General features: G+C 38.2%; 1 protein-coding gene across 1 annotated transcript; it reads left to right on the plus strand.

Annotated features, from left to right (window-relative positions):
* The first annotated feature begins 971 nt into the window (after positions 1-971).
* On the plus strand, positions 972-18,928 carry LOC131842306 (glucose-6-phosphate exchanger SLC37A2). Its single transcript, XM_059190844.1, has 13 exons — positions 972-1,059; positions 1,575-1,655; positions 3,000-3,133; positions 5,295-5,427; positions 6,714-6,865; positions 8,254-8,313; positions 10,986-11,030; positions 12,987-13,179; positions 14,437-14,585; positions 15,354-15,477; positions 16,062-16,139; positions 17,809-17,920; positions 18,733-18,928. Exons 1-13 carry the CDS (start codon positions 972-974, stop codon positions 18,806-18,808), a joined length of 1,425 nt encoding a protein of 474 aa, XP_059046827.1. The 3' UTR covers positions 18,809-18,928.
* Positions 18,929-20,174: the final 1,246 nt, after the last annotated feature.

Raw genomic sequence — 20,174 nt, forward strand, 5'->3', positions numbered from 1 at the left:
TCGGTGGCTAAATATTGAAACAATAATTAAACCAAATCTGTTAATAACATAATAAATACGAAATTCGACTAACTGTTATAAGTACGAGTATATTTTGCTAAATTATAGCAACTAGTGTTTACCGCTCAATGCGAATGTTATCAGCTGATGTGAAGGGGTGCAACGTAAATTGGTAATGATCGACGTTTTTATACAATATTACTTTCCGTCCAGTAAAAGATGAGATTTTTCGCCAGGGATCAATGTCTTTATCTGCACCGGAACGTTGAAATAGCGATTGTGAAAAATTGAGTAAAATGAAACACTTGACGTTTATAAGTGGCTAAAATGTCCTACATGAATAAGTGATGGATGGATGTAGTTGATCAGTGATAAAAATGACGATTTTTGGACATTAATATATGTGGCGTTTGAGATATGTTTATGGCAACACATATTTATCCGGGTCAATATATGAACCAAATTTGACAGGTTTGTGTGAAAATATGGTCGAGCGCAGTGCTCCAAATGGTTCTGGCTCATCCGTCATACTCGTGAACGAGTGCTGCTTGTAGGGACTGGTTTGCATCAATAATCACAACGACTGATTTTTCTTATTTAATTTCTCAACCAGTTGGTTGTATATGAAATATTTTCTCTATCTGAGTATTTAATTGAATTAGTGCTAATTGGTAGTTTCTATTCACACATTTAAACTTAAAAATGTGTGTGTGTGCACAGTTAAAAAAATATTCTAATGCTGGCAACCCTAATGTAATGTGTGTGTGCGCGCACAGTTACTTTCAATTCTACAATATTTTTCTCTGAATGAGCGGTAATGTTTGAAAAAATTTTCAATTGACAATATTTTTTCAAAAGTGGCAACCCTAATGTAAAATGTGTGTGTTCAGTTATTTTCAATTTCTATTCTATTTGAAGCTCCCAATGTTTTGTGTGTGTGTGCACAAATATAATCAACGTTCTTCACGTACATGACAACATGCAAGCCCATTCATAAAAGCGTGCTGCACCGGAACTGCAGCGTGCTGCCGCCGCCGCCAGACATATCGCCCGATGACCGTGGCTGATTGCCGTCGTCAGTGCCGTGACCATACAGACAATTTCAATATCTTAATATTATATTATTTCATATGTACGTTAGTCTATAAGATATGTGGCGGCGTGGTGGGCCGGGTCATCGGGCGCCCTAAAATATGGTCGAGCGCAGTGATGGCTTGCTCATCCGTCATGCTCGTGAACGAGTGCTGCTTGTAGGGACTGGTCTACTTTAATCACTACGACTGATTTTCTCTTATTGTATATTTATATTTGACCCAAAAAATTAGTGCTGGTTGGTAGTTTGTATTCACACGTTTCGACTTGTAAATGTAAACTTACAAAGATTTGTGATCTTGCTCGTTCTTCTTGTGATGAGTTTAGCGAATGAGCGGTAGATAAAAAAAAATTGTTGTGACTATTCAAAAGTGGTTAAATTAAGTTTATTTGAATAAATGATTTTCTATTCTATTCTATTTATAATATGGTCTTAGTTGCCTGAAGTAAATATATAAAAAAAATGCACCATATCGTTACAGATACGACGGAGGCCAATACCCTGCTCGGGACACTGGACAGTGCTTTCCTGTTCTCCTACGCAGCCGCCATGTTTGTCTCTGGTATGTTTAAAATACCGGCCTCGGAGGTCTAGCGGTTAAACCGCTTTTCCGATGGTCGCGGGTTCGATATCTCTCACGACACGTTTGTATTGATATGTGATTGCCAAGTTGAAGAGAAAACGTCACTACACATGTGGTTGTAGCCCACTCATGCATAAATGAAATATCTCCTTTGGAAAGTATACACTCTTTCCTGAGGATATAAAAACCATCGCTCCTAAGAATATCCTTCAATTCTTGTCCCTGATGGACTCACGAAGGGAGCTCTGAAGAAAAGGATGCGTACAATAAACAATTTTCTTTCTTTCTTTCTTTCTTTCTTTCTTTCTTTCTTTCTTTCTTTCACAATAGATCTTCAAGGTCCCAGTGTACAGGTATAAAACTCAGAGCAAAAGCCCAAACCTTTAAACCAAATAAAAAAAAATTGTATTGGTCTCATATACAAATATTTTATTGTTGTTGTACTAGCTGTACCCGCGACTTCGTCCGCGTGGAATTTAACTTTATATTTCTAAAATAAAAGTATCCTAAGTTACTCCTTATTACATCAGCTATATGCCAATAAAAGTCCCGTCAAAATCCGTCCAGCCATTACAGAGATTCGCCGTAACAAACAAACAGACAGACAGACAAAAAATGTAAAAAATGTTATTTTGGTGTATGTACCGTATTTATATTCATATACGTGTAGTAAAAAACTGTTATCTGAATATTACAAACAGACACTCCAATTTTATTTATATGTTCTACTAGGTGTCTAGTACCCATAACACAAGCTCTGACTATCTTGGTAGGTACTAGATACTAGATGGCGCTGTGTGAATAGTCCTAGGTTATTATTGTTATTAATACTAGCTACTCGGCCCGGCTTCGCCCGGGTGTACATGTATCTATACATATAAATAAAATTGGAGTGTCTGTTTGTAATATTGAAATAACCGTTTTTTACTACATGCATATGAATATAAATACGGTACATACACCAAAATAACATTTGTTACAATTTTTGTCTGTCTGTCTGTCGGTCTGTTTGTTCCAGCTAATCTCTGAAATGACTGGACCTATTTTGACTGGTCTTCTTTTAGCAGGTTGCTGATGTAATAGGGAGTAACTTAGGCTACTTTTATTTTAGAAAAATAAAGTTAAATTCCACGCGGACGAAGTCGCGGGAACAGCTAGTTATACATATAAACCTTCCTCTACAATCACTCTATCTATAAAAAAAACCGCATCAAAATCCGTTGCGTAGTTTTAAAGATTTAAGCATACATAGGGACGGACAGCGACAGCGACTTTGTTTTATACTATGTAATGATGATGTCGTCTCGGCCCGTCTCTCCCCAGGGATGGTAGCGGAGCGTGTGGACCTGCGCTACTTCCTCACGCTGGGCATGCTGTTTTCTGCCATCTTCTGCTACCTGTTCGGAATCGCCCGCACCTACGGCATACACAATATATCATACTACCTGTTAGTTCAGGTAAGAACTATTATTACACACGAAAGAATAGTTTCAATTTATAATCGATTTAGGTATTATGACCTCGGTGGTCCAGCGGTCTAGCACGCCGCTTTACGTCCGATGGTCGCGGGTTCGATTCCTCGCACGGTACAAACATTTGTATTCATGATTATGATTGTTTGTATCGGTCTGGGTGTTTTCTATGTATAATATATGTATTTACAAAAAAGAAATTATCTATATATATGTATCAGTTATCTAGTACCCGTAACACAAGCTTTAGCTAACTTAATTTGGGACTAGATGGCGCTGTGTGAATTGTCCTGAGATTCTTATTATTATTATTACAATATATATAGTTTTAGGGCTAAAATATAATCGAGCGCAGTGATGGCTGGCTCATCCGTCATACTCGTGAACGAGTGCTGCTTGTAGGGACTGGTCTGCTCTTATCACTACGACTGATTTAATCTTATTGCAAGATTATATTTGACCCAAAAAATTAGTGCTTGTTGGTAGTTTGTATTCACACGTTTCGACTTGTAAATGTAAACTTACAAGGATTATTTAAAAGAGCAACACACAAGTTTCTTGCTCGTTCTTCTTGTGATGAGACAGCTTTCCGAACGAGTGGTAGATAAAAAACAAATTGTTATGACTATTCAAAAGTGCTTAAATTAAGTTTATTTGAATAAATGATTTTCTATTCTATTCTATTCTATTCTAATGATTACCACTGATTTATTTTTATCTAAGTAACTAAGTACTCAACCAGTTGATTATATATTTAACTAGCTACTCGCCCCGGCTTCGCACGGGTGTACATGTATTATACATATAAACCTTCCTCTTGAATCACTCTACCTATTACAAAATCCGTTGCGTAGTTTTAAAGATTTAAGCAAACATACGGACGGACAGCGACATCCACTTTGTTTTATACTGTGTTAGAGTTCACATCAATATTGTAGAAAAAGATCCGATATTTTAAAAAGATATTAAAAGAAGGTAGTTTGTGTTTAGTACTAATTAAGTACCCGATGTAAGGATTATTACGAATATTGTAAATAGCGCCATCTAGTATTTATAGACCAACCTACTACACTGACTTTGGTCTATAAATACGGAGGTCGGTAGTTGAATAATCCTCTTTGGTTGGGTGAGCCGCGGCATTCAGTCGACGAGCGCAGAGCGTGCCGGTTGTGTTTTGGATACTAAAGTGAATTGTATTAGGAATGGGTTTATCCCGGACTTACTTGGGCCTGGGGGAAGCTGCAAGTAGTGAAGGTGAGTGTTAATGCATTCTAAAAGGGCCTTTTAAACCTACACCCGTGTCACAAGTCACGGGCGCTACTTGGGGTTTCTCTTCCGGCAGCCGGCTTCAAAGCCTAGGTTGTCACCATTTAATTAGTGCTTCCTTACATATGTACTGATGATGTTTTGATTTTAATAAATTAGTACTAGTTGGCAAATTGTACTTCACTCATTTTAACTTTAAAATGTAAAGTAAAGCAATTCGTGTAATAATTGAATAGAGCTACACTCAAGGTTCTTGCTAATTCTTCTTACACTGTAATCTTCTGTAAACTTCTAAAACTGTATCATTACAGTTATCGAATTACATTAAAGAAAATTGTGTTACATTAAAAAAATCAAAATGAATATTCAAAAATGCTTTAATTAAAGAATTATTCTTGAAGCAGAAAATTCTAAATAAATTTCTACATCAAGAATTCTTGTCAAGTAAGATTGTTATTTCTTCATTTCTGCTATTATAATAATAATAATATCTCAGGACAATTCACACAGCGCCATCTAGTCCCAAGCTAAGCAGAGCTTGCGTTATGAGTACTAGACAACTGATATAAATACATGGATACATTTTTTTTTCTAAATAAATACATTATATATAGAATGTTACGGGTACTAGATAACTGATACAAGTACATAGATAATTTGTTTTTTCGTAAATACATACATATTATACATAGAAAACACCCAGACAGATACAAACAATCATACTCATGAATACAAATGTTTGTACCGGGCGAGGAATCGAACCCGCGACCATCGGATAGTAAAGCGGTATGCTAAACCACTAGACCACCGAGGCTGTCAAAAGGCTTATATAATCAAAGTAAGACTAATACTACGTTTCCCTGGTTCTCTCATAATGTAGGCGGGTGCTGGCATCGCGCAGACGACTGGCTGGCCAGGCACCGTCGCCATCGTCGGCAAGTGGTTCGGAAACGGCAAGAAAGGCCTCATATTCGGAGTGTGGAACTCCCACACCTCCATTGGGAACATACTTGGTGAGCACGTAACTTATTCTTGTACCCCTTCCTGGTCGTCCGCAGGTCCTTACGGACTGAAGGGTTTTTTTGTGGATGATAATGGAATGGTGCACCCGCCTGCGCTGACGATTTACGCAGGCGGGGCACCAGTGGGGGATGATAAGATGAGGATGAGGTCAGGTCAGTTAGCCCATCGTGACAAATTCACCAGGAATTTAACACGATGGTTTCCAGGGGGAACCGCGTGGAGGTCAACCTGATAAGGTACATTGCTAGCAATAGGGTTATCAATCCACATTACTAACAATCCCCTTCCCCCCCGGACTGTAGGGTTCAGGCCTGGAATATAAGCTCCTTGCCTGGGCATTCTGCTGGGGTAGACTATCCGAGCAGAATTCTGCTGGGGTAAACTGGGGTAGGCTACCTCCCAGTAGGGGGCCGGGTGGGGGAGTCCAGATGATGATCCCAGTTCTTTTCGTCCCCTACTCTGGTTGAACGGTAAGGCCCTTCGTACACAAGACTACTCAAATCTTTGATACTCTACGATTTTATTCTCCATATCCATAGAGGTTCGTACACGTCGGCGACGCGACTCGTGGATGATGATGAAATCTCAATGGATTTATACGGCGATAGTCGCTTGGAGAATAAAATATGAATTTATATGAAAATTTATTATATATTTAGTATATCATATCATAAATCGTGTACACGGCAATACACCACCCCAGGTCTCGTGCTGAATAACAGCGTTGCAGCGCTCCAGCCGCTGCAGCATTGTGCTGAGCTCGGACCTATTCTGTAGATGCTTCGACAAACATACACACGTAATTTGTGTATTTTTTTTTGTAATTGTTGCAGCGTTTCTTTTTGTTTGTTTTAGTTTTTTCTTCTACTGAATAAATATTATTTCATTTCATTGACGACCTCGGTGGTCTAGCGGTCTAGCACACCGCTTTACGTCCGATGGTCGCGGGTTCGATTCCTCGCACGGCACAAACATTTGTATTCATGAGTATGATTGTTTGCATCGGTCTGCGTGTTTTCTATGTATAATATGTATGTATTTACGAAAAAAAAATGTTGTCTAGTACCCATAACACAAGCTTTAGCTAGCTTAACTTAGAAAAAGAAAGAAGAAATTTTACTTTTTTCTTTCTTTCTTTATTCTTTCTAGCTTAACTTGGGTCTAGATGGCGCTGTGTGAATTGTACTGAGATTATTATTATTATTATTTCATTTCATTAGAGTATCAGACATTTGAGTATCCTTATGTACTGAGGCCTGAGTGTGGTCATGTTCAGGTACAATAATGGCGGCGTCGTTCGTGGAGTCGGACTGGGCGCTGTCGTTCGTGTACCCGGCGCTGGTGATGGGCGCGGTGGGGCTGCTGGTGTTCCTGTTCCTGCCGCCGGAGCCTCGCTCCGTGGGCATCGTGGCCACAGCCACTGCAGAGGTACGCGCATCGACAACTTTATACAGACAAAGTCTATACCCGGAAACTAGGGCTGAGGTGGCGCCCTGAGTTGCGTTGTGACAACCCTATTTTTTATATATATAAATATGGAGTGAATAGGTAGAAAGGACAAAGGAGCTCACCGGTGAATTCTTTCTTCGACTTCTCCCGATGATTCTCGGCGCTGGTTCTCTTTTCTATTCACTAAGACTAATATTTTTATGTTTTTCTTAAAACTTCTTGATCAACAGACACAACACATTACAGATTTATTCTCACTTTATGCGGTTTATTGTATAATAGTTTTGGACGGATAGAAATTGAGCAGCGTTAGCGATGGCGGCCGGCGGTGAACTTGAACTAACTGGACGGAAGTCGTCTTTCTATTTCTTCTTGTCCTTTGACACGTTACATAGTTTCAGGAAGTAGGACAAGGAAGGACATATATGAGATGAGTATGCGTGAGTGAGACAGATATGCAAATTAAAACGCGCGCTTATGTTTCTATTATATTGGTAGTTAAAAATGAATGAACGAGATGCGCGGCTGCGTGTGAGTGAAATAGAGTATTGGTCGAACTATCGCTGCGTAAGGAAAGTATAGGTAAAATTAAATAATGTTACGTTTCGGCGTAAACAATATATATATATATATATATATATAAATAAATAAAATTGGAGTGTCTTGTACTACATGCATATGAATATAAATTAATCTTTCTCTGCACCACTCATGGTTGCCTGGTAGATAACGCCACAAGGTATTAAGTCCGCCATATGTACACATTGTTTTTGTGCATTAAAGTTAAATAAATAAATAAATACGGTGCATACACCAAAATAACATTTATTACAATTTTTGTCTGTCTGTTTGTTCAGGCTAATCTCTGAAATGGCTGTACCGATTTTGATTGGACTTTTTTTTAGCAGGTAGCTGATGTAATGAGGAGTAACTTAGGCTACTTTTATTTTAGAAAAATAAACTTTGTTTAAAAACAAGATCACCGCTGTCGTTGACCCCTTGCAGTTTGTCATAGACCCCCAGGGGTCCATATAGACCACTTTGGGAATCACTGATCTAAATGTTGTCATAATTTGACGGCCTCGGTGGTCTAGCGATTTAGCACAGCGTCTTACTACTGATGGTCGCGGGTTCGATTCCTCGCACGGCACAAACATTTGTATTCATGAATATGATTGTTTGTATCGGTCTGGGTGTTTTCTATGTATAATATGTATGTATTTACGAAAAAATATCTATGTATTTGTATCAATTATCTAGTACCCATAACACAAGCTTCAGCTAGCTTAACTTGGGTCTAGATGGCGCTGTGTGAATTGTCCTGAGATTATTATTATTATTATTATAATTAAAATATATGTTCCCAGCCGCGGCCGTCTCGCTCTGACGACGAGGAGGAGCAGCCCCAAGTGATCGTTGGTGACCAGGTACCACCTCGCAGATTATCATTGTCTGTCACTAACTTAAGCTAAGCTTGTATATAAACTCACTTTCAACCCATGATCCCACTATTGGACTCGGGCCTCTCTTTGGGATGATATTTAACTAGCTACTCGCCCCGGCTTCGCCCGGGTGTACATGTCGAGGAGTATATAGAAAAAAGTCATTTTTCATAATTAGAATCTAGAATTGCCTCCTTTTATATAAATCAATTAAATTAACCACACCATCTTAATCATTATCTAAATTCTTTTAAAATTATATATAATACTGTCTGTATAAATTTTTGTTAAAACTTTAAAGGAAATTTAAAAAAACTTTAAATGCTTGTCTTGTAAAAAAGAATTACATTTTGAATACTGACATTTTTCTATTTAACCGACGATGTATTATACATATAAACCTTCCTCTAGAATCATTCTATTTAAAGAAACCGCTTCATAATTCGTTGCGTAGTTTTAAAGATTTAAGTATACATAGGGACGGACAGACAGCGACAGCGACTTTGTTTTATACTATGTAATGATAAACGTCAATTTATAATCATTAATGTATTGTACAATATCAGAAAAAAAAAGTATCCCTGATTTTTGATTTTGATGTAAGTTTTTGACTGTGGTTCTCAGTTTCTGTTTTTTTTATACTACTATGGTGGCAAACAGGCATACGGCCAATCTGATGGTAAATGGTACCGTACACTGTGACGCGACTGACGCTGAAACACTAGGGGTGTCACGTAAACAACCTTAATTTACCCTTCTTGAAAAACCCCATGCTGTACAGGCATTGATACTTTGCATTCGAACGAATTCAAAGTTAAATAACTTTATTACTTTAAAAGAAATTTTAATTATGTTTTTCAATATGAAAGCCTTTATTATAGTAGATCATACGGCATCTTCTTGGCCATGCCTTTAAAGCTCGGTTGATCGTTATTTGTGGGATTTTCTTGACCTCTTCCCGTAAAGTCTTTTTTTTTGACTTTTCGCTTGTTCATTCGCCTCTTCAGATATCCCCAAAAAAAGTAGTCCATAGGAGCACAATCAGGACTGTTTGGTAGCCATTGATGAGATGGAATTAATTCTGCTTGTCTTAAGGAACTTTTGGGTCTTTTTTGACATATGACTTGGGGCTGAGTCTTGATGGAAGACACATTCCTTATTTGGGTACAACTTTGGTATATCGTGTCGAATAAATGGCTTTAAGATCTTCTTTATGTAGTAGTCTGTATTGATCTTTGCACCGGGTGTCACAAATCTGAGAGAAGTACAGCCATTTGCCGAAATGCCCAACCATACCATAACACCCTTAGGATGTGACTGTTGTTGGTATACGTCTAGGTCTTTGCGAGTTTGTCCTCTGGATTTGTACTGGACACGTGTTTGACGATTACGGTTAGCAAGGTAAAACCATGCTTCATCAGTAGTGATGAACTTTTTCCAACGATTACATCTCAATTTCATATACATAGGCCAAGAACGGCAAATCTCTTTTGCACCGAACCCGGACTCAATGCTTGTACTTTCGGTTTTTGGGCCAACTTTTTATTAAGTTTTTTGTCTATTTGATACCTCACAACATGTCTCTTCACTTTCAAGATATCGGCCATCGCTTGTTGTGTCGGAGGGTTTGGGTTATTAACCATAGTTTCCAGTTGTTTGAATTGGCGTTCCGTTAGTGGTGGTTTACGACCCGGCGGTTTACCCTTTGGCTTGATGTGGTTAACATTTTCACGTCTCTTCTTGATCTCAGTTATGGTACTCTTAAGCAATTTGATTTTGACCTTTTGTTGTTGTTGTCGATGTTCCAAAGACCATTTTGAGTGATTGGTATTAAATTTAATATAAACAAAAATAGGAATTCAATATTTATTTTTATATGCTGATTACAAATATAAATTTTATTATAGTTCTGATGGAACGGTAAAACTTTAGTAATTAGACACTGTTCAAAAGTTATAACTCGATGGTTTTGTTGTTGTCGATGTTAAAGAACGAATCGATGCATACAAATATAAAATTTATTACAGTTCTGATGGAACGGTACAACTTTAGTAATTAGACACTGCAAAAGTTATAACTTGGTTTTGGTTTTACTAGCTTTTACCCGCGGCTTTGGTCGCATAACTTCACTACTGGCTGCTAGATGGCGCTGAAGTAGCAAAATGTTGATATTTTATAAATAAATAATTGTTTTTTTTTTTAATAAAAAATATACTATGTTCATTCTAATACTCTAATACTTTTCCTTCATACAGGTCATTATAATGACCTAGTAAGGACAGCAGTGACATAATGTTATATTGAGACTTAAATATTGTATCTGTTTCTTCTTTTTTTTTTTATATATACTTTTTAATAGACAAATTAGTATAAAAAGTGAAGTTATGTGTATATATAGTAGTAGATAATACCTTCAAGAACATGTGTGCAAAATTTCATGTAAATCGGTTCAGTAGTTTTTGTGTGAAAGAGTAACAAACATACCTACTTACACACTTATAATATTAGCAAGGATGATTTTAGTATGTTTTATTAATAATTTTTCTAACGTCTTCCTTTAAACTGGTAACATTAGCGGCCACATGTATATGACGTCAGTGGTGGTCACTGACCTTACTAGTACTGTGTGACATTGTGTGTGTGTGTGTCTGTTGCAGGCAGCGAACCTGAGACCTAACCGGCACTCCGCTAACGCGCCACTGGTGAGTGCACACATCGCCTCTACAATTAATTTGATTTGACTTTTCTTTTAACAAATACTCTACAACTCTGTATTGAAACCCATTTGGCACCTATGCATTGTCAATAAACTGGATTAAAAAAAAAGTAATTCAATTGAGTTTCTTGCCAGTTCTTCTCAATTGGATCTATATACCGAACTGGACGGTAGGGAAAAAAATTATAATGTAAAAACTTGACGTTCATAAGCGGCTAAAATGTCCTACATGAATAAATGATTTTTGAATTTGAATTCCGACATAAACATAATAAAAAGGGCTCAATATAACTATATTGTATTTTATAACAGAAAACAGCAATTTACAAATATAGTTTATTAATTAGAAATAGTACACATGTCGCAGTAAGTAATAGAAAGAAAAAGACACACAGAGTAGAATATTCCAGAGAGACGGAACAGAGTAGGTTGGTGTTTGTTTAAACGCCTGCACAGATGGCGCTAGTGTTTAGTTACAACAATAACAATTTGAAACAGCTTAGAAATGCACCATGCTTTGCAAAAATATCTGAGGTTCATGATTATCTCAACACAAGCACAGTAGCCGAAGAGATAAAACACCACTACTCCAAGTACAAGACACGGCTAGTGAACCATCCTATTGTGCTGGCCAACCGACTGACAGTCCCTGATATATACATCGGCTTAAAAGGTGTAGGCTACTGGAACCTGATGATTAATCAGGACCACCAAAAGAAATTATGATTCCGCTGGGAATCACTCTCTACCCGCGCCATAACAGCTATACCACATCTGTTCATAGTCGTCTACTGATTGCAGGACAGATACAGAAAAATATTACTTTACACGAGAATCGGCTTTTACGCAAAAAACACAATCATCCAGTACATAAACTTTATCTACATATTAAAAGTCGATTCACGCGTGAAAGATTAAGTGTAAAGTTAACCATTGAACTTTACACTTCATTCTTTCACGCATGAATCATGTTCGGGTTGTACCGAAACTATAAAGATTCTGATAGGTAAAACTGATAAATGATACTGATAGAAACTTGATTAAAACTGTATATTGAAACTTAAAATATAACTGATTAATGATTGTAATGAGTACGCGCGGCGTCCTTGATGACCGAATGGGAACTGATTTTAATGAAATGTGAAATGTAAAATAAAATGTTAATGTTGCGAAATAATGTACGATGCTAGCTCGTACAAATCGACTTTTACGCAAGAAAAAATATGCATGTATATGTAGACAAAGAGAACGAGTAACACCGCGCGCGCAAACTGAGCGCATTCCCGCGTACAACAATCGTGCGTGCTTTAGCGCCATTTTGTAATAATTGATTGTCATTGCAAAATGGCGGAGGGATAATTATAAAGTTACTAGCTGTCCCGGCAAACGTTGTTTTGCCTTAAAATAAAAATAAAAATTTAGGGGTGGACTACCCCTAACATTTAGGGGGATGAAAATCTATTTTTGTTATTGGCCGATTCTCAGACCTACTCAATACGCTCACAAAATTTCATGAGAATCGGTCAAGCCGTTTCGGAGGAGTATGGGAACGAAAACTGTGACACGAGAATTTTACGTGTGTAGGTTAAACCTACACACTGTACAAAATCACACGTGATCACAAATATTAGATAAGATTGCTCTAAATATATATAACTTAAAGGTGACTGACGCGCGTTCCTGTTTGCGTGTGTGACATAGTGATCTATCGCGCGCACAGCCCAAACCACTGGACGGATCGGATCTGAAACGCGCGCTGTTTGTAAGCATGCAGGTAAAAACACGCGATGTTATGACGTAGGCATCCCCTAAGAAAGAATTTTGATAAATTCTACCCATGCTCCTGTTTGTGCGTGTAAGATACTTTCTCGATCTATATACCAGACCTAGAATAGGTTTAAGGCTAGTTGGTAGTATTTAGGTATGGGTATATGATCCGCAGCACCCGCCGGAGCCCGAGGAGGTATCAGAGAGCACGGCGCTGTTGCGGCGTCCGTCGGGCACATCCTCCGCCGTGTCGTTCTCTCGGGCGCTGGCCATCCCCGGGGTGGTGGAGTTTTCTCTGTCGCTGTTCTTTGCCAAGCTGGTCAGCTACACCTTCCTCTACTGGCTGCCCGTCTACATCAATTCCTCCAGTGAGTATACCATTCGGAAGTAGTGTATGCTGAAAGTTAATGTCATCGAAGATTGAAAGTAATGATTAAAATACATAGGTTTCGACTTAGTTCAGACTCCAGACTCTCACAAGGACTAGCTTGTAAGATTAAATACATACTTTTGTTACTTTGTTCAATATTGTAAGTTTCCTTGTCAGCAGTAAATAAATATTATTATTATTATTATTATTAAAATACATAATCAAAAGTTTGATTAACGATTAATCATAATCAAATTTGAAATGATTATTATTACTATTTTTATTATTAATCATTAATTTAATTAATTATTGTATTTGATTAATTAATTTCAAATTTTCACCGCACGTATTACACATGCGCACAATACTGTACGTATTCTGTCACCAACCTTCGTGCTATGTAAGTTGTCATTCGGTTAAAGGGTGAGATATGGTAGCCAAATTACAGGGTATCGAGGCGTCACATCTCAGTTCTCCAATGATAATGCATGGAGGGTATAGCGGTTCTTTCGACGTAATGGTCGTAATGCTGATACCATTGTGATATGTGATGATGCGTCGGTAATGTTTCCATCGGGTGGTGGATTGTCGCGATGGACCGACCCGACTTCGCGCTCAGGTTATTGTCCACTCCACTGGTGCTCCACTTGCGTAAACTGATAGTGCAGACGGGTGCACCGCTCCATTATTTATACATATAAATAAAATTGGAGTGTCTGTTTGTAATATTGAAATAACCGTTTTTTACTACTTGCATATGAATATGTAGCAGCACACATGATTAGTGTAATACAGCTACGCGCCAACTGCCGACGCAACGCGATCGCCTTACTTATAAACCCGGTGCGCACTAGCATTGCCTTCTCACTCCATGAATGGAATCACCTGTTTGTATAGTATACTAATGACATGATTTTACGCACATAAGTTGTAAATTATTCCAAATAAAGGAATCCACGGATACTACTAAATTAGTGGTCTCTCTTCATCCCATACGAGCTACTACAAAATAAATACGGTACATACACCAAAATAACATTTTTTACAATTTTTATCTGTCTGTCTGTCGGTCTGTTTGTTCCGGCTGATCTCTAAAATGGCCGGACCGATTCTGACGGGAGTTTTCTGGCAGGTAGCCGATGTAGTAACGAGTGACTTGCTCTAGTTTTATTTTAGTGAAGTAAAACAAAATCCAGGCGGAGGAAGGCGCGGACGTTCCCGGTCGTTAGTGATAAATAAAATGTGTCGCGTGCAGCGCGGCTGACGCCGCAGCAGGCTGGCCGGCTGAGCACGGTGTTCGACGCGGGCGGGGCGGCGGGCGCGGTGGCGGCGGGGCTGCTGGCCGACCGGCTGGGGGCGCCCGGGCTCGTCTGCGCGGCCTTCTACGCCCTCGGAGCGCCCGCAGTCAGTACTCCATACTCTATCGCTGTCGGCCGCAGCTGGCCTTACAGCTTCACCGGACGATAGCGGGCGAGTGCAGGTGCACTCCAAACCAAAGGAAGGACTTATGGAGCGGCCGAAGGCCGACTCCTGCCCGACGGATACGACTATAGTCTAGGGCACCGCTAGGGGTTCGAACCTCGACTCGGGCCGTCGTAATTTCGATCACCGTTTGAATTGGACGGAGACGATCGCTATTTAAAAACTTATTTCTTATACAATAGAAACTTCCATTGAAGCCCTTTAGCTACCAGTTCTGATTAGTAACGATTGCTCTTTATTAATTTTTTTTTATACCACTTAGGTGGCAAACAAGCATACGGTCCATCTGATGGTAAACGGTAAATTAAATTATATATGTAGTAGCATAAATATGCCGAAGAATTATTAATATACAATGAATGCAGTGAACTCTCATTGTATGTTTAAATTGAAGTATTTTATATTAAGTAAACTATATATTTTATATTAAGTAAAGTATGTTAATTCATTAGAATATAGTTAGAAACGAGCTTTTATATATTCTCTACTAATTTCCTGTTTACCTTAAAATATTGCGCATATAGAATTTATAAATGTTCTATATAAATAAAACACAGTTTAAATAGCCGTTATCGGTCTCGGCGAATGTTGGATACTTAAATGTGGGAGATATGTATCCAGACTGGTATCAGAATGTCCCTGACAAATCTGTGATAATGTGGCTTGAATGTGAGTTGTCGTCCGACGCAGCTGGTGGCGTACAGTCGGTGGGGCGCGTCGCAGTACGGGCTGAACGTGGCGCTGCTGGTGTTGGTGGGCGCGCTGGTCAACGCACCCTACGCCCTCATCACCACCGCCGTCAGCGCCGAGCTCGGTAACGTACTCACTACCCTGTATATATTACGGCGACACCGACTGACCTATATGATTAGTATCATTATCAGTAAAATTCTCCTCATAGCAAGAGCAGTCGTGACTTAGTAGTCAAGAGCAATCGAGAGCAATATCATCCTCGTCTACAACGTCATCATCTACGTCATCAAAATCTTTAACATCTACAATAATCTACATCCGACTAATTGTTTTAAACTTGACGCGGTCATTATTTATACGTATAATTAGTAAAAATCACTGGATCTTACCACATTTACACATAAACAGTTTACCCGTGATCATGGTGGTTGAAACACTACCGAAATATCGGGAACTCAGCAAATAAATATAAAACGTGGTAAGATCCCGTGATTTTTACTAATTATACGTATATACGACTAATTGATTAAAAAATATATGATTACTATCAATCCTGCAATTACACAGCCATATCTCATTATTCTAACTGCAAGTTCTTGCAGTATAAAGCTTCTAGAATATGTACAAACAGAATAAACTTTATACGAGGCCGCCGCCGCTGGACCTTGTCTGGTAATGAGAAGTCTAACTGTTATAATTTACCAGGCACGCATAGCAGCCTGGCGGGGAACTCGCAGGCGCTGGCTACTGTCACCGCCATCATCGACGGCACCGGCAGCGTCGGTGAGTGCCTACTGTTGGACTTAAATTTATATCTGCCCGTTATTCTGTAGAAGACAATTTGAATTTTATATAATTTATATATTTGACGACCTCGGTGGTCTAGCGGTCTAGCACACCGCTTTACGACCGATGGTCGCGGGTTCGATTCCTCGCACGGCACAAACATTTGTATCCATGAGTATGATTGTTTGTATCGGTCTGGGTGTTTTCTATGTATAATATGTATGTATTTACAAAAAAAAAAATATCTATGTATATGTATCAGTTATCCAGTTGTCTAGTGCCCATAACACAAGCTCTAGCTAGCTTAACTTGGGTCTAGATGGCGCTGTGTGAATTGTCCTGATATTATTATTATTTATTTTTTTTTCCCAAAAATTCGCATCTCCCCTCTTAAGGAGAGGAGATGGCAACATACCTTTATTATACAAATTTGAAATACAACATACCTAATAGCATTATTATTATTATATAAAGAAAATGTATTCTATTGTTCGTAAGATTTTCTATTGACATATCGTATGTGAGCCTTGTTACTTTACCAAATATATATATTTTACTTTCATATTTCAGTATATTTACTGCCGCTGTGTATTCTACCCCTACATCTACTTCATTCAAAATATCTTTATTCATATAGCTTTATTATAGACTCTTATGATATGTCAAATCTATCGTCAGTTCGAAATGATTTCGAGATGAGAAGAACTGACAAGAAACTCAGCTCGTATTCTGTTCAAATAAATGTTGTACATGTTTACAATAAAACAGATGTTTTATAAATTCAAATTTGGGAGAATAGAGTGACCACCAGCATATGTTATTGCTAAAGCAAATAGTCTAAACAGTGTTTGTAACCAGAACAGACCAGTCCCCACAAGCAGCACACGGTCACGAGTATGACGGATACATCGTGGCAATCTCCTAACATTTTAACTTCTACCTTCTCAATATATTTATGAAAATATCAAGTATGCCAGGAAGAATATAGACAGTTTCAAAAGAGTTAGTGATTGCACCAATAAAAGCTTACTTAACAATAACAAACTGATTTTACCTAAATGTCGTTCAACTAACGTTAGTAATTCGTTTTATGGCAATTGCGTCAGGTTTTATAACAAAATACCAGAGTCTGTTATAAATCTGCCAGAAAAAAGATTTAAATGTCAAATAAAACAGTTCCTTTGCAAAAAAAGCTTACTATAAAATTGAAGAATTCGTTAACGATAATAATGTTTTTATAGAAAAACTTAAAATCCATAGCACTCGCAATATTATCTGATTACACTAATAATGAGTGCGTAGCGATTTCTATGTTGATTATCGCATGCCTCTTACACTGTAATTATTTATATAAAAAAAAACATCTATTAAAAAGAGCCACACACAAGTTTCTTGCTCATTCTTCTTGTGATGAATCTACATTCCGAATGAGTGGTAGAATCAAAATCTGACTATTCAAAAGTGCTTGTAATGAGTTTATTTGAATAAAGTTTATTTCTTTCTTTCTTTAACACAATGGTTTCGAGGGGGAACCGCGTGGAGGAGACCTTACTCGGTACATTGTTAGCAATGGGGATGATCAGTCCACATTACCAACACTTTCTCTCCTGTCGACATTGGTACTCGGTGAGTGTGAGGAGTGTGACGTTTGTGACGTGTGTGGCAGGCGCGGCGATAGGTCCAATGTTGGCGGGCGTGGTTTCGACGAGCGGGTCGTGGTCGCACGTGTTCTACATGCTGATCGCGTGCAACATCCTCGCGCTACTGTTGCTGCTCAGGTGAGTACTGCCAGAACCACTAGTTATAAAGATGTTTTGGGCTTCGATGCCGGCTGCCGGAAGAGAAACCCCAAGTAGCGCCCGTGACTTGTGACACGGGTGTAGGTTTAAAAGGCCCTTTTAGAATGCATTAACACTCACCTTCACTACTTGCAGCTTCCCCCCAGGCCCAACTAAATCCGGGATAAATCCGAACACAATATAATAGTAATGACATAACAGTAATAATATTGACATATAATGACTAAATAATAATATAGATATAATATTTTTTTTAAGTTGTATGATATAATAATGTAATATGCTATCTGAAAGACAGAATTGTGTAATTATTTACAGAAACACAACTAATATAAAATTTTGCATGTCTTCATATAAGACGGATTGTATGGAATCATATTATGTATCCACTTTATAACATCTGTGCACACCACATGTCTCGCAAAATAAAATCATTTCATTTTACAAGCTATGTATCAATAAGCTCTATCTATGAAAGTTTTATATAAGAAACAGTTTTATCTATGAAAGCACACGAAAGGTTAATACCTTGTTAAAAAACAGGGTTTTTTTTATTTTTTAATTAATAATAGTATATTGATTCATTTTTACACAACATCACTAATTTATAGGCCGTAACATCTGTGCTAGGGAATCTCTGTGTTACAGATGTTATTTCCTTCCACAATGGTTGGTTCAATTACACAATTTTTTATTGATTGCATTCCGTAGTGGAGTGAGTCATTTTCTAGATTAACAAGGATGTGCCCAGCGGACAGTAGATGGTTTATATCCAACATTGTTTGTTACAGGATAGTGAAATCGGAGGTGGTGAAATTACGACAAGAAAGGAGACTGAACTCGCCCAGAATTGTGCGGATAGAATGATGTTAGCTATACATGTATACGTTACGTATGAATTACTAGATACAGGTATAATAGTTATAAATAAATAAATATATCTATGAGCATGCTTCTAGCATGCTAACAAGTTTTATTTGAACTGTCAAAATAACTGTTTCTATACATGGATATCCTGTATTCATAGAAACTGTAAACGTCTTATCATACTTTGTGCAAAGTTTGTGTATTTCAGTCAGCCGGAAAGCTCTTTTTTGTAAGCTACGTTTCGGTTGGAAATAGTGACATTTACCACTAAAATATTTGAAAGCTCTGACAATATATGTCCTGAAATTAAACTCTGTTTACTTATTTGTCTGTGGTTGGTTTTTAGACTATTATTTTAGTAATAGATGCATTTTATATTGAGATATTCCTCGTGTGCTTTTTTTAATTACATGTAACTGCGTACTGTTACTGAAACGTACTCGGTTTCTGTCGGCTAGACTTTATAGTGAAGAGATATACATATTATATACAATTTGAGATATAATTGCTTGAGTTAGCAGTAGCCTCAGCCAAAACCATCGCTCCTAAGAATATCCTTCAATTCTTGTCCCTCACGGGTCTAGGCAGCGAACTTTGAATAAGTGCGAGCACAATAGATCTATACAGGTAGCAGTGTTTACAGGTATTAGCAGCTGACAAGAGCCCAAACCCCCAAATAAAATAAAAAAATAGCATCAGCCTCATGTCTAGAGAAGTGTGTCAAAATCCACTAAGTATTGGAAAACTATACTGAATTATAAATTTAAATTTACCTTCCTATTCATAAAAACAAAAACCTGCAAACCATCTTATCTGGGACAGTGTTTTGTCCTTCTCAAATCGTCACTGTACAGTTTGTCTTGCCAATTAACGGGTGTCAAACACACCACCGCTCTCACTCGTGGTTTACAGCCTAATGGTCACATGACGCCAGCAGTGTGCGATAGAGATGACATAATGCTTCCTTCTCTTTCCCACATACTACAGTCCCCCTTTACTAACTAACGGGGATTGAAATTACGTCGAACTGAGCCACGCCTTAATTTACGTTCGGAGAAGGCATAAGGGCCTGCTACGCATAACATCAGAGTATTTCTTTTTATACTACTATGGTGGTAAACAAGCATACGGTCCATCTGATGGTAAATGGTTACTATGGACGCCTGAAACACCAGGGGTGTCACATGCGCGTTGCGGACCCTTAATAAACCCTTCTTGTAAAACCCCATGCTGTAGTCTCACGAGAAAACCTCGGCAGGCAGTTCATTCCACAATGCAAGTGTACGCGGAAGGAAGCCCCTCTGAAACCGCACTGTCCGAGACCACTTAGGTTCCAGCGTGTGGGGATGAATTCACTGTTGATAAT

This window comes from Achroia grisella, unplaced genomic scaffold, assembly GCF_030625045.1.
Source record: "Achroia grisella isolate CSIRO2021 unplaced genomic scaffold, CSIRO_AGI_Agris_v1 utg2156, whole genome shotgun sequence".
NCBI classification, from domain to species: domain Eukaryota; kingdom Metazoa; phylum Arthropoda; class Insecta; order Lepidoptera; family Pyralidae; genus Achroia; species Achroia grisella.

What these genes read in the sequence shown, in the direction of transcription:
- LOC131842306 (XM_059190844.1), top strand. Translation starts at nt 972, where the DNA reads ATGACAACATGCAAGCCCATTCATAAAAGCGTGCTGCACCGGAACTGC. An exon ending in AGACATATCGCCCGATGACC is followed by an intron (nt 1,060 to 1,574) that starts GTGGCTGATTGC and finishes ATATCGTTACAG; the next exon opens with ATACGACGGAGGCCAATACC. An exon ending in GCGCTACTGTTGCTGCTCAG is followed by an intron (nt 17,921 to 18,732) that starts GTGAGTACTGCC and finishes TGTTTGTTACAG; the next exon opens with GATAGTGAAATCGGAGGTGG.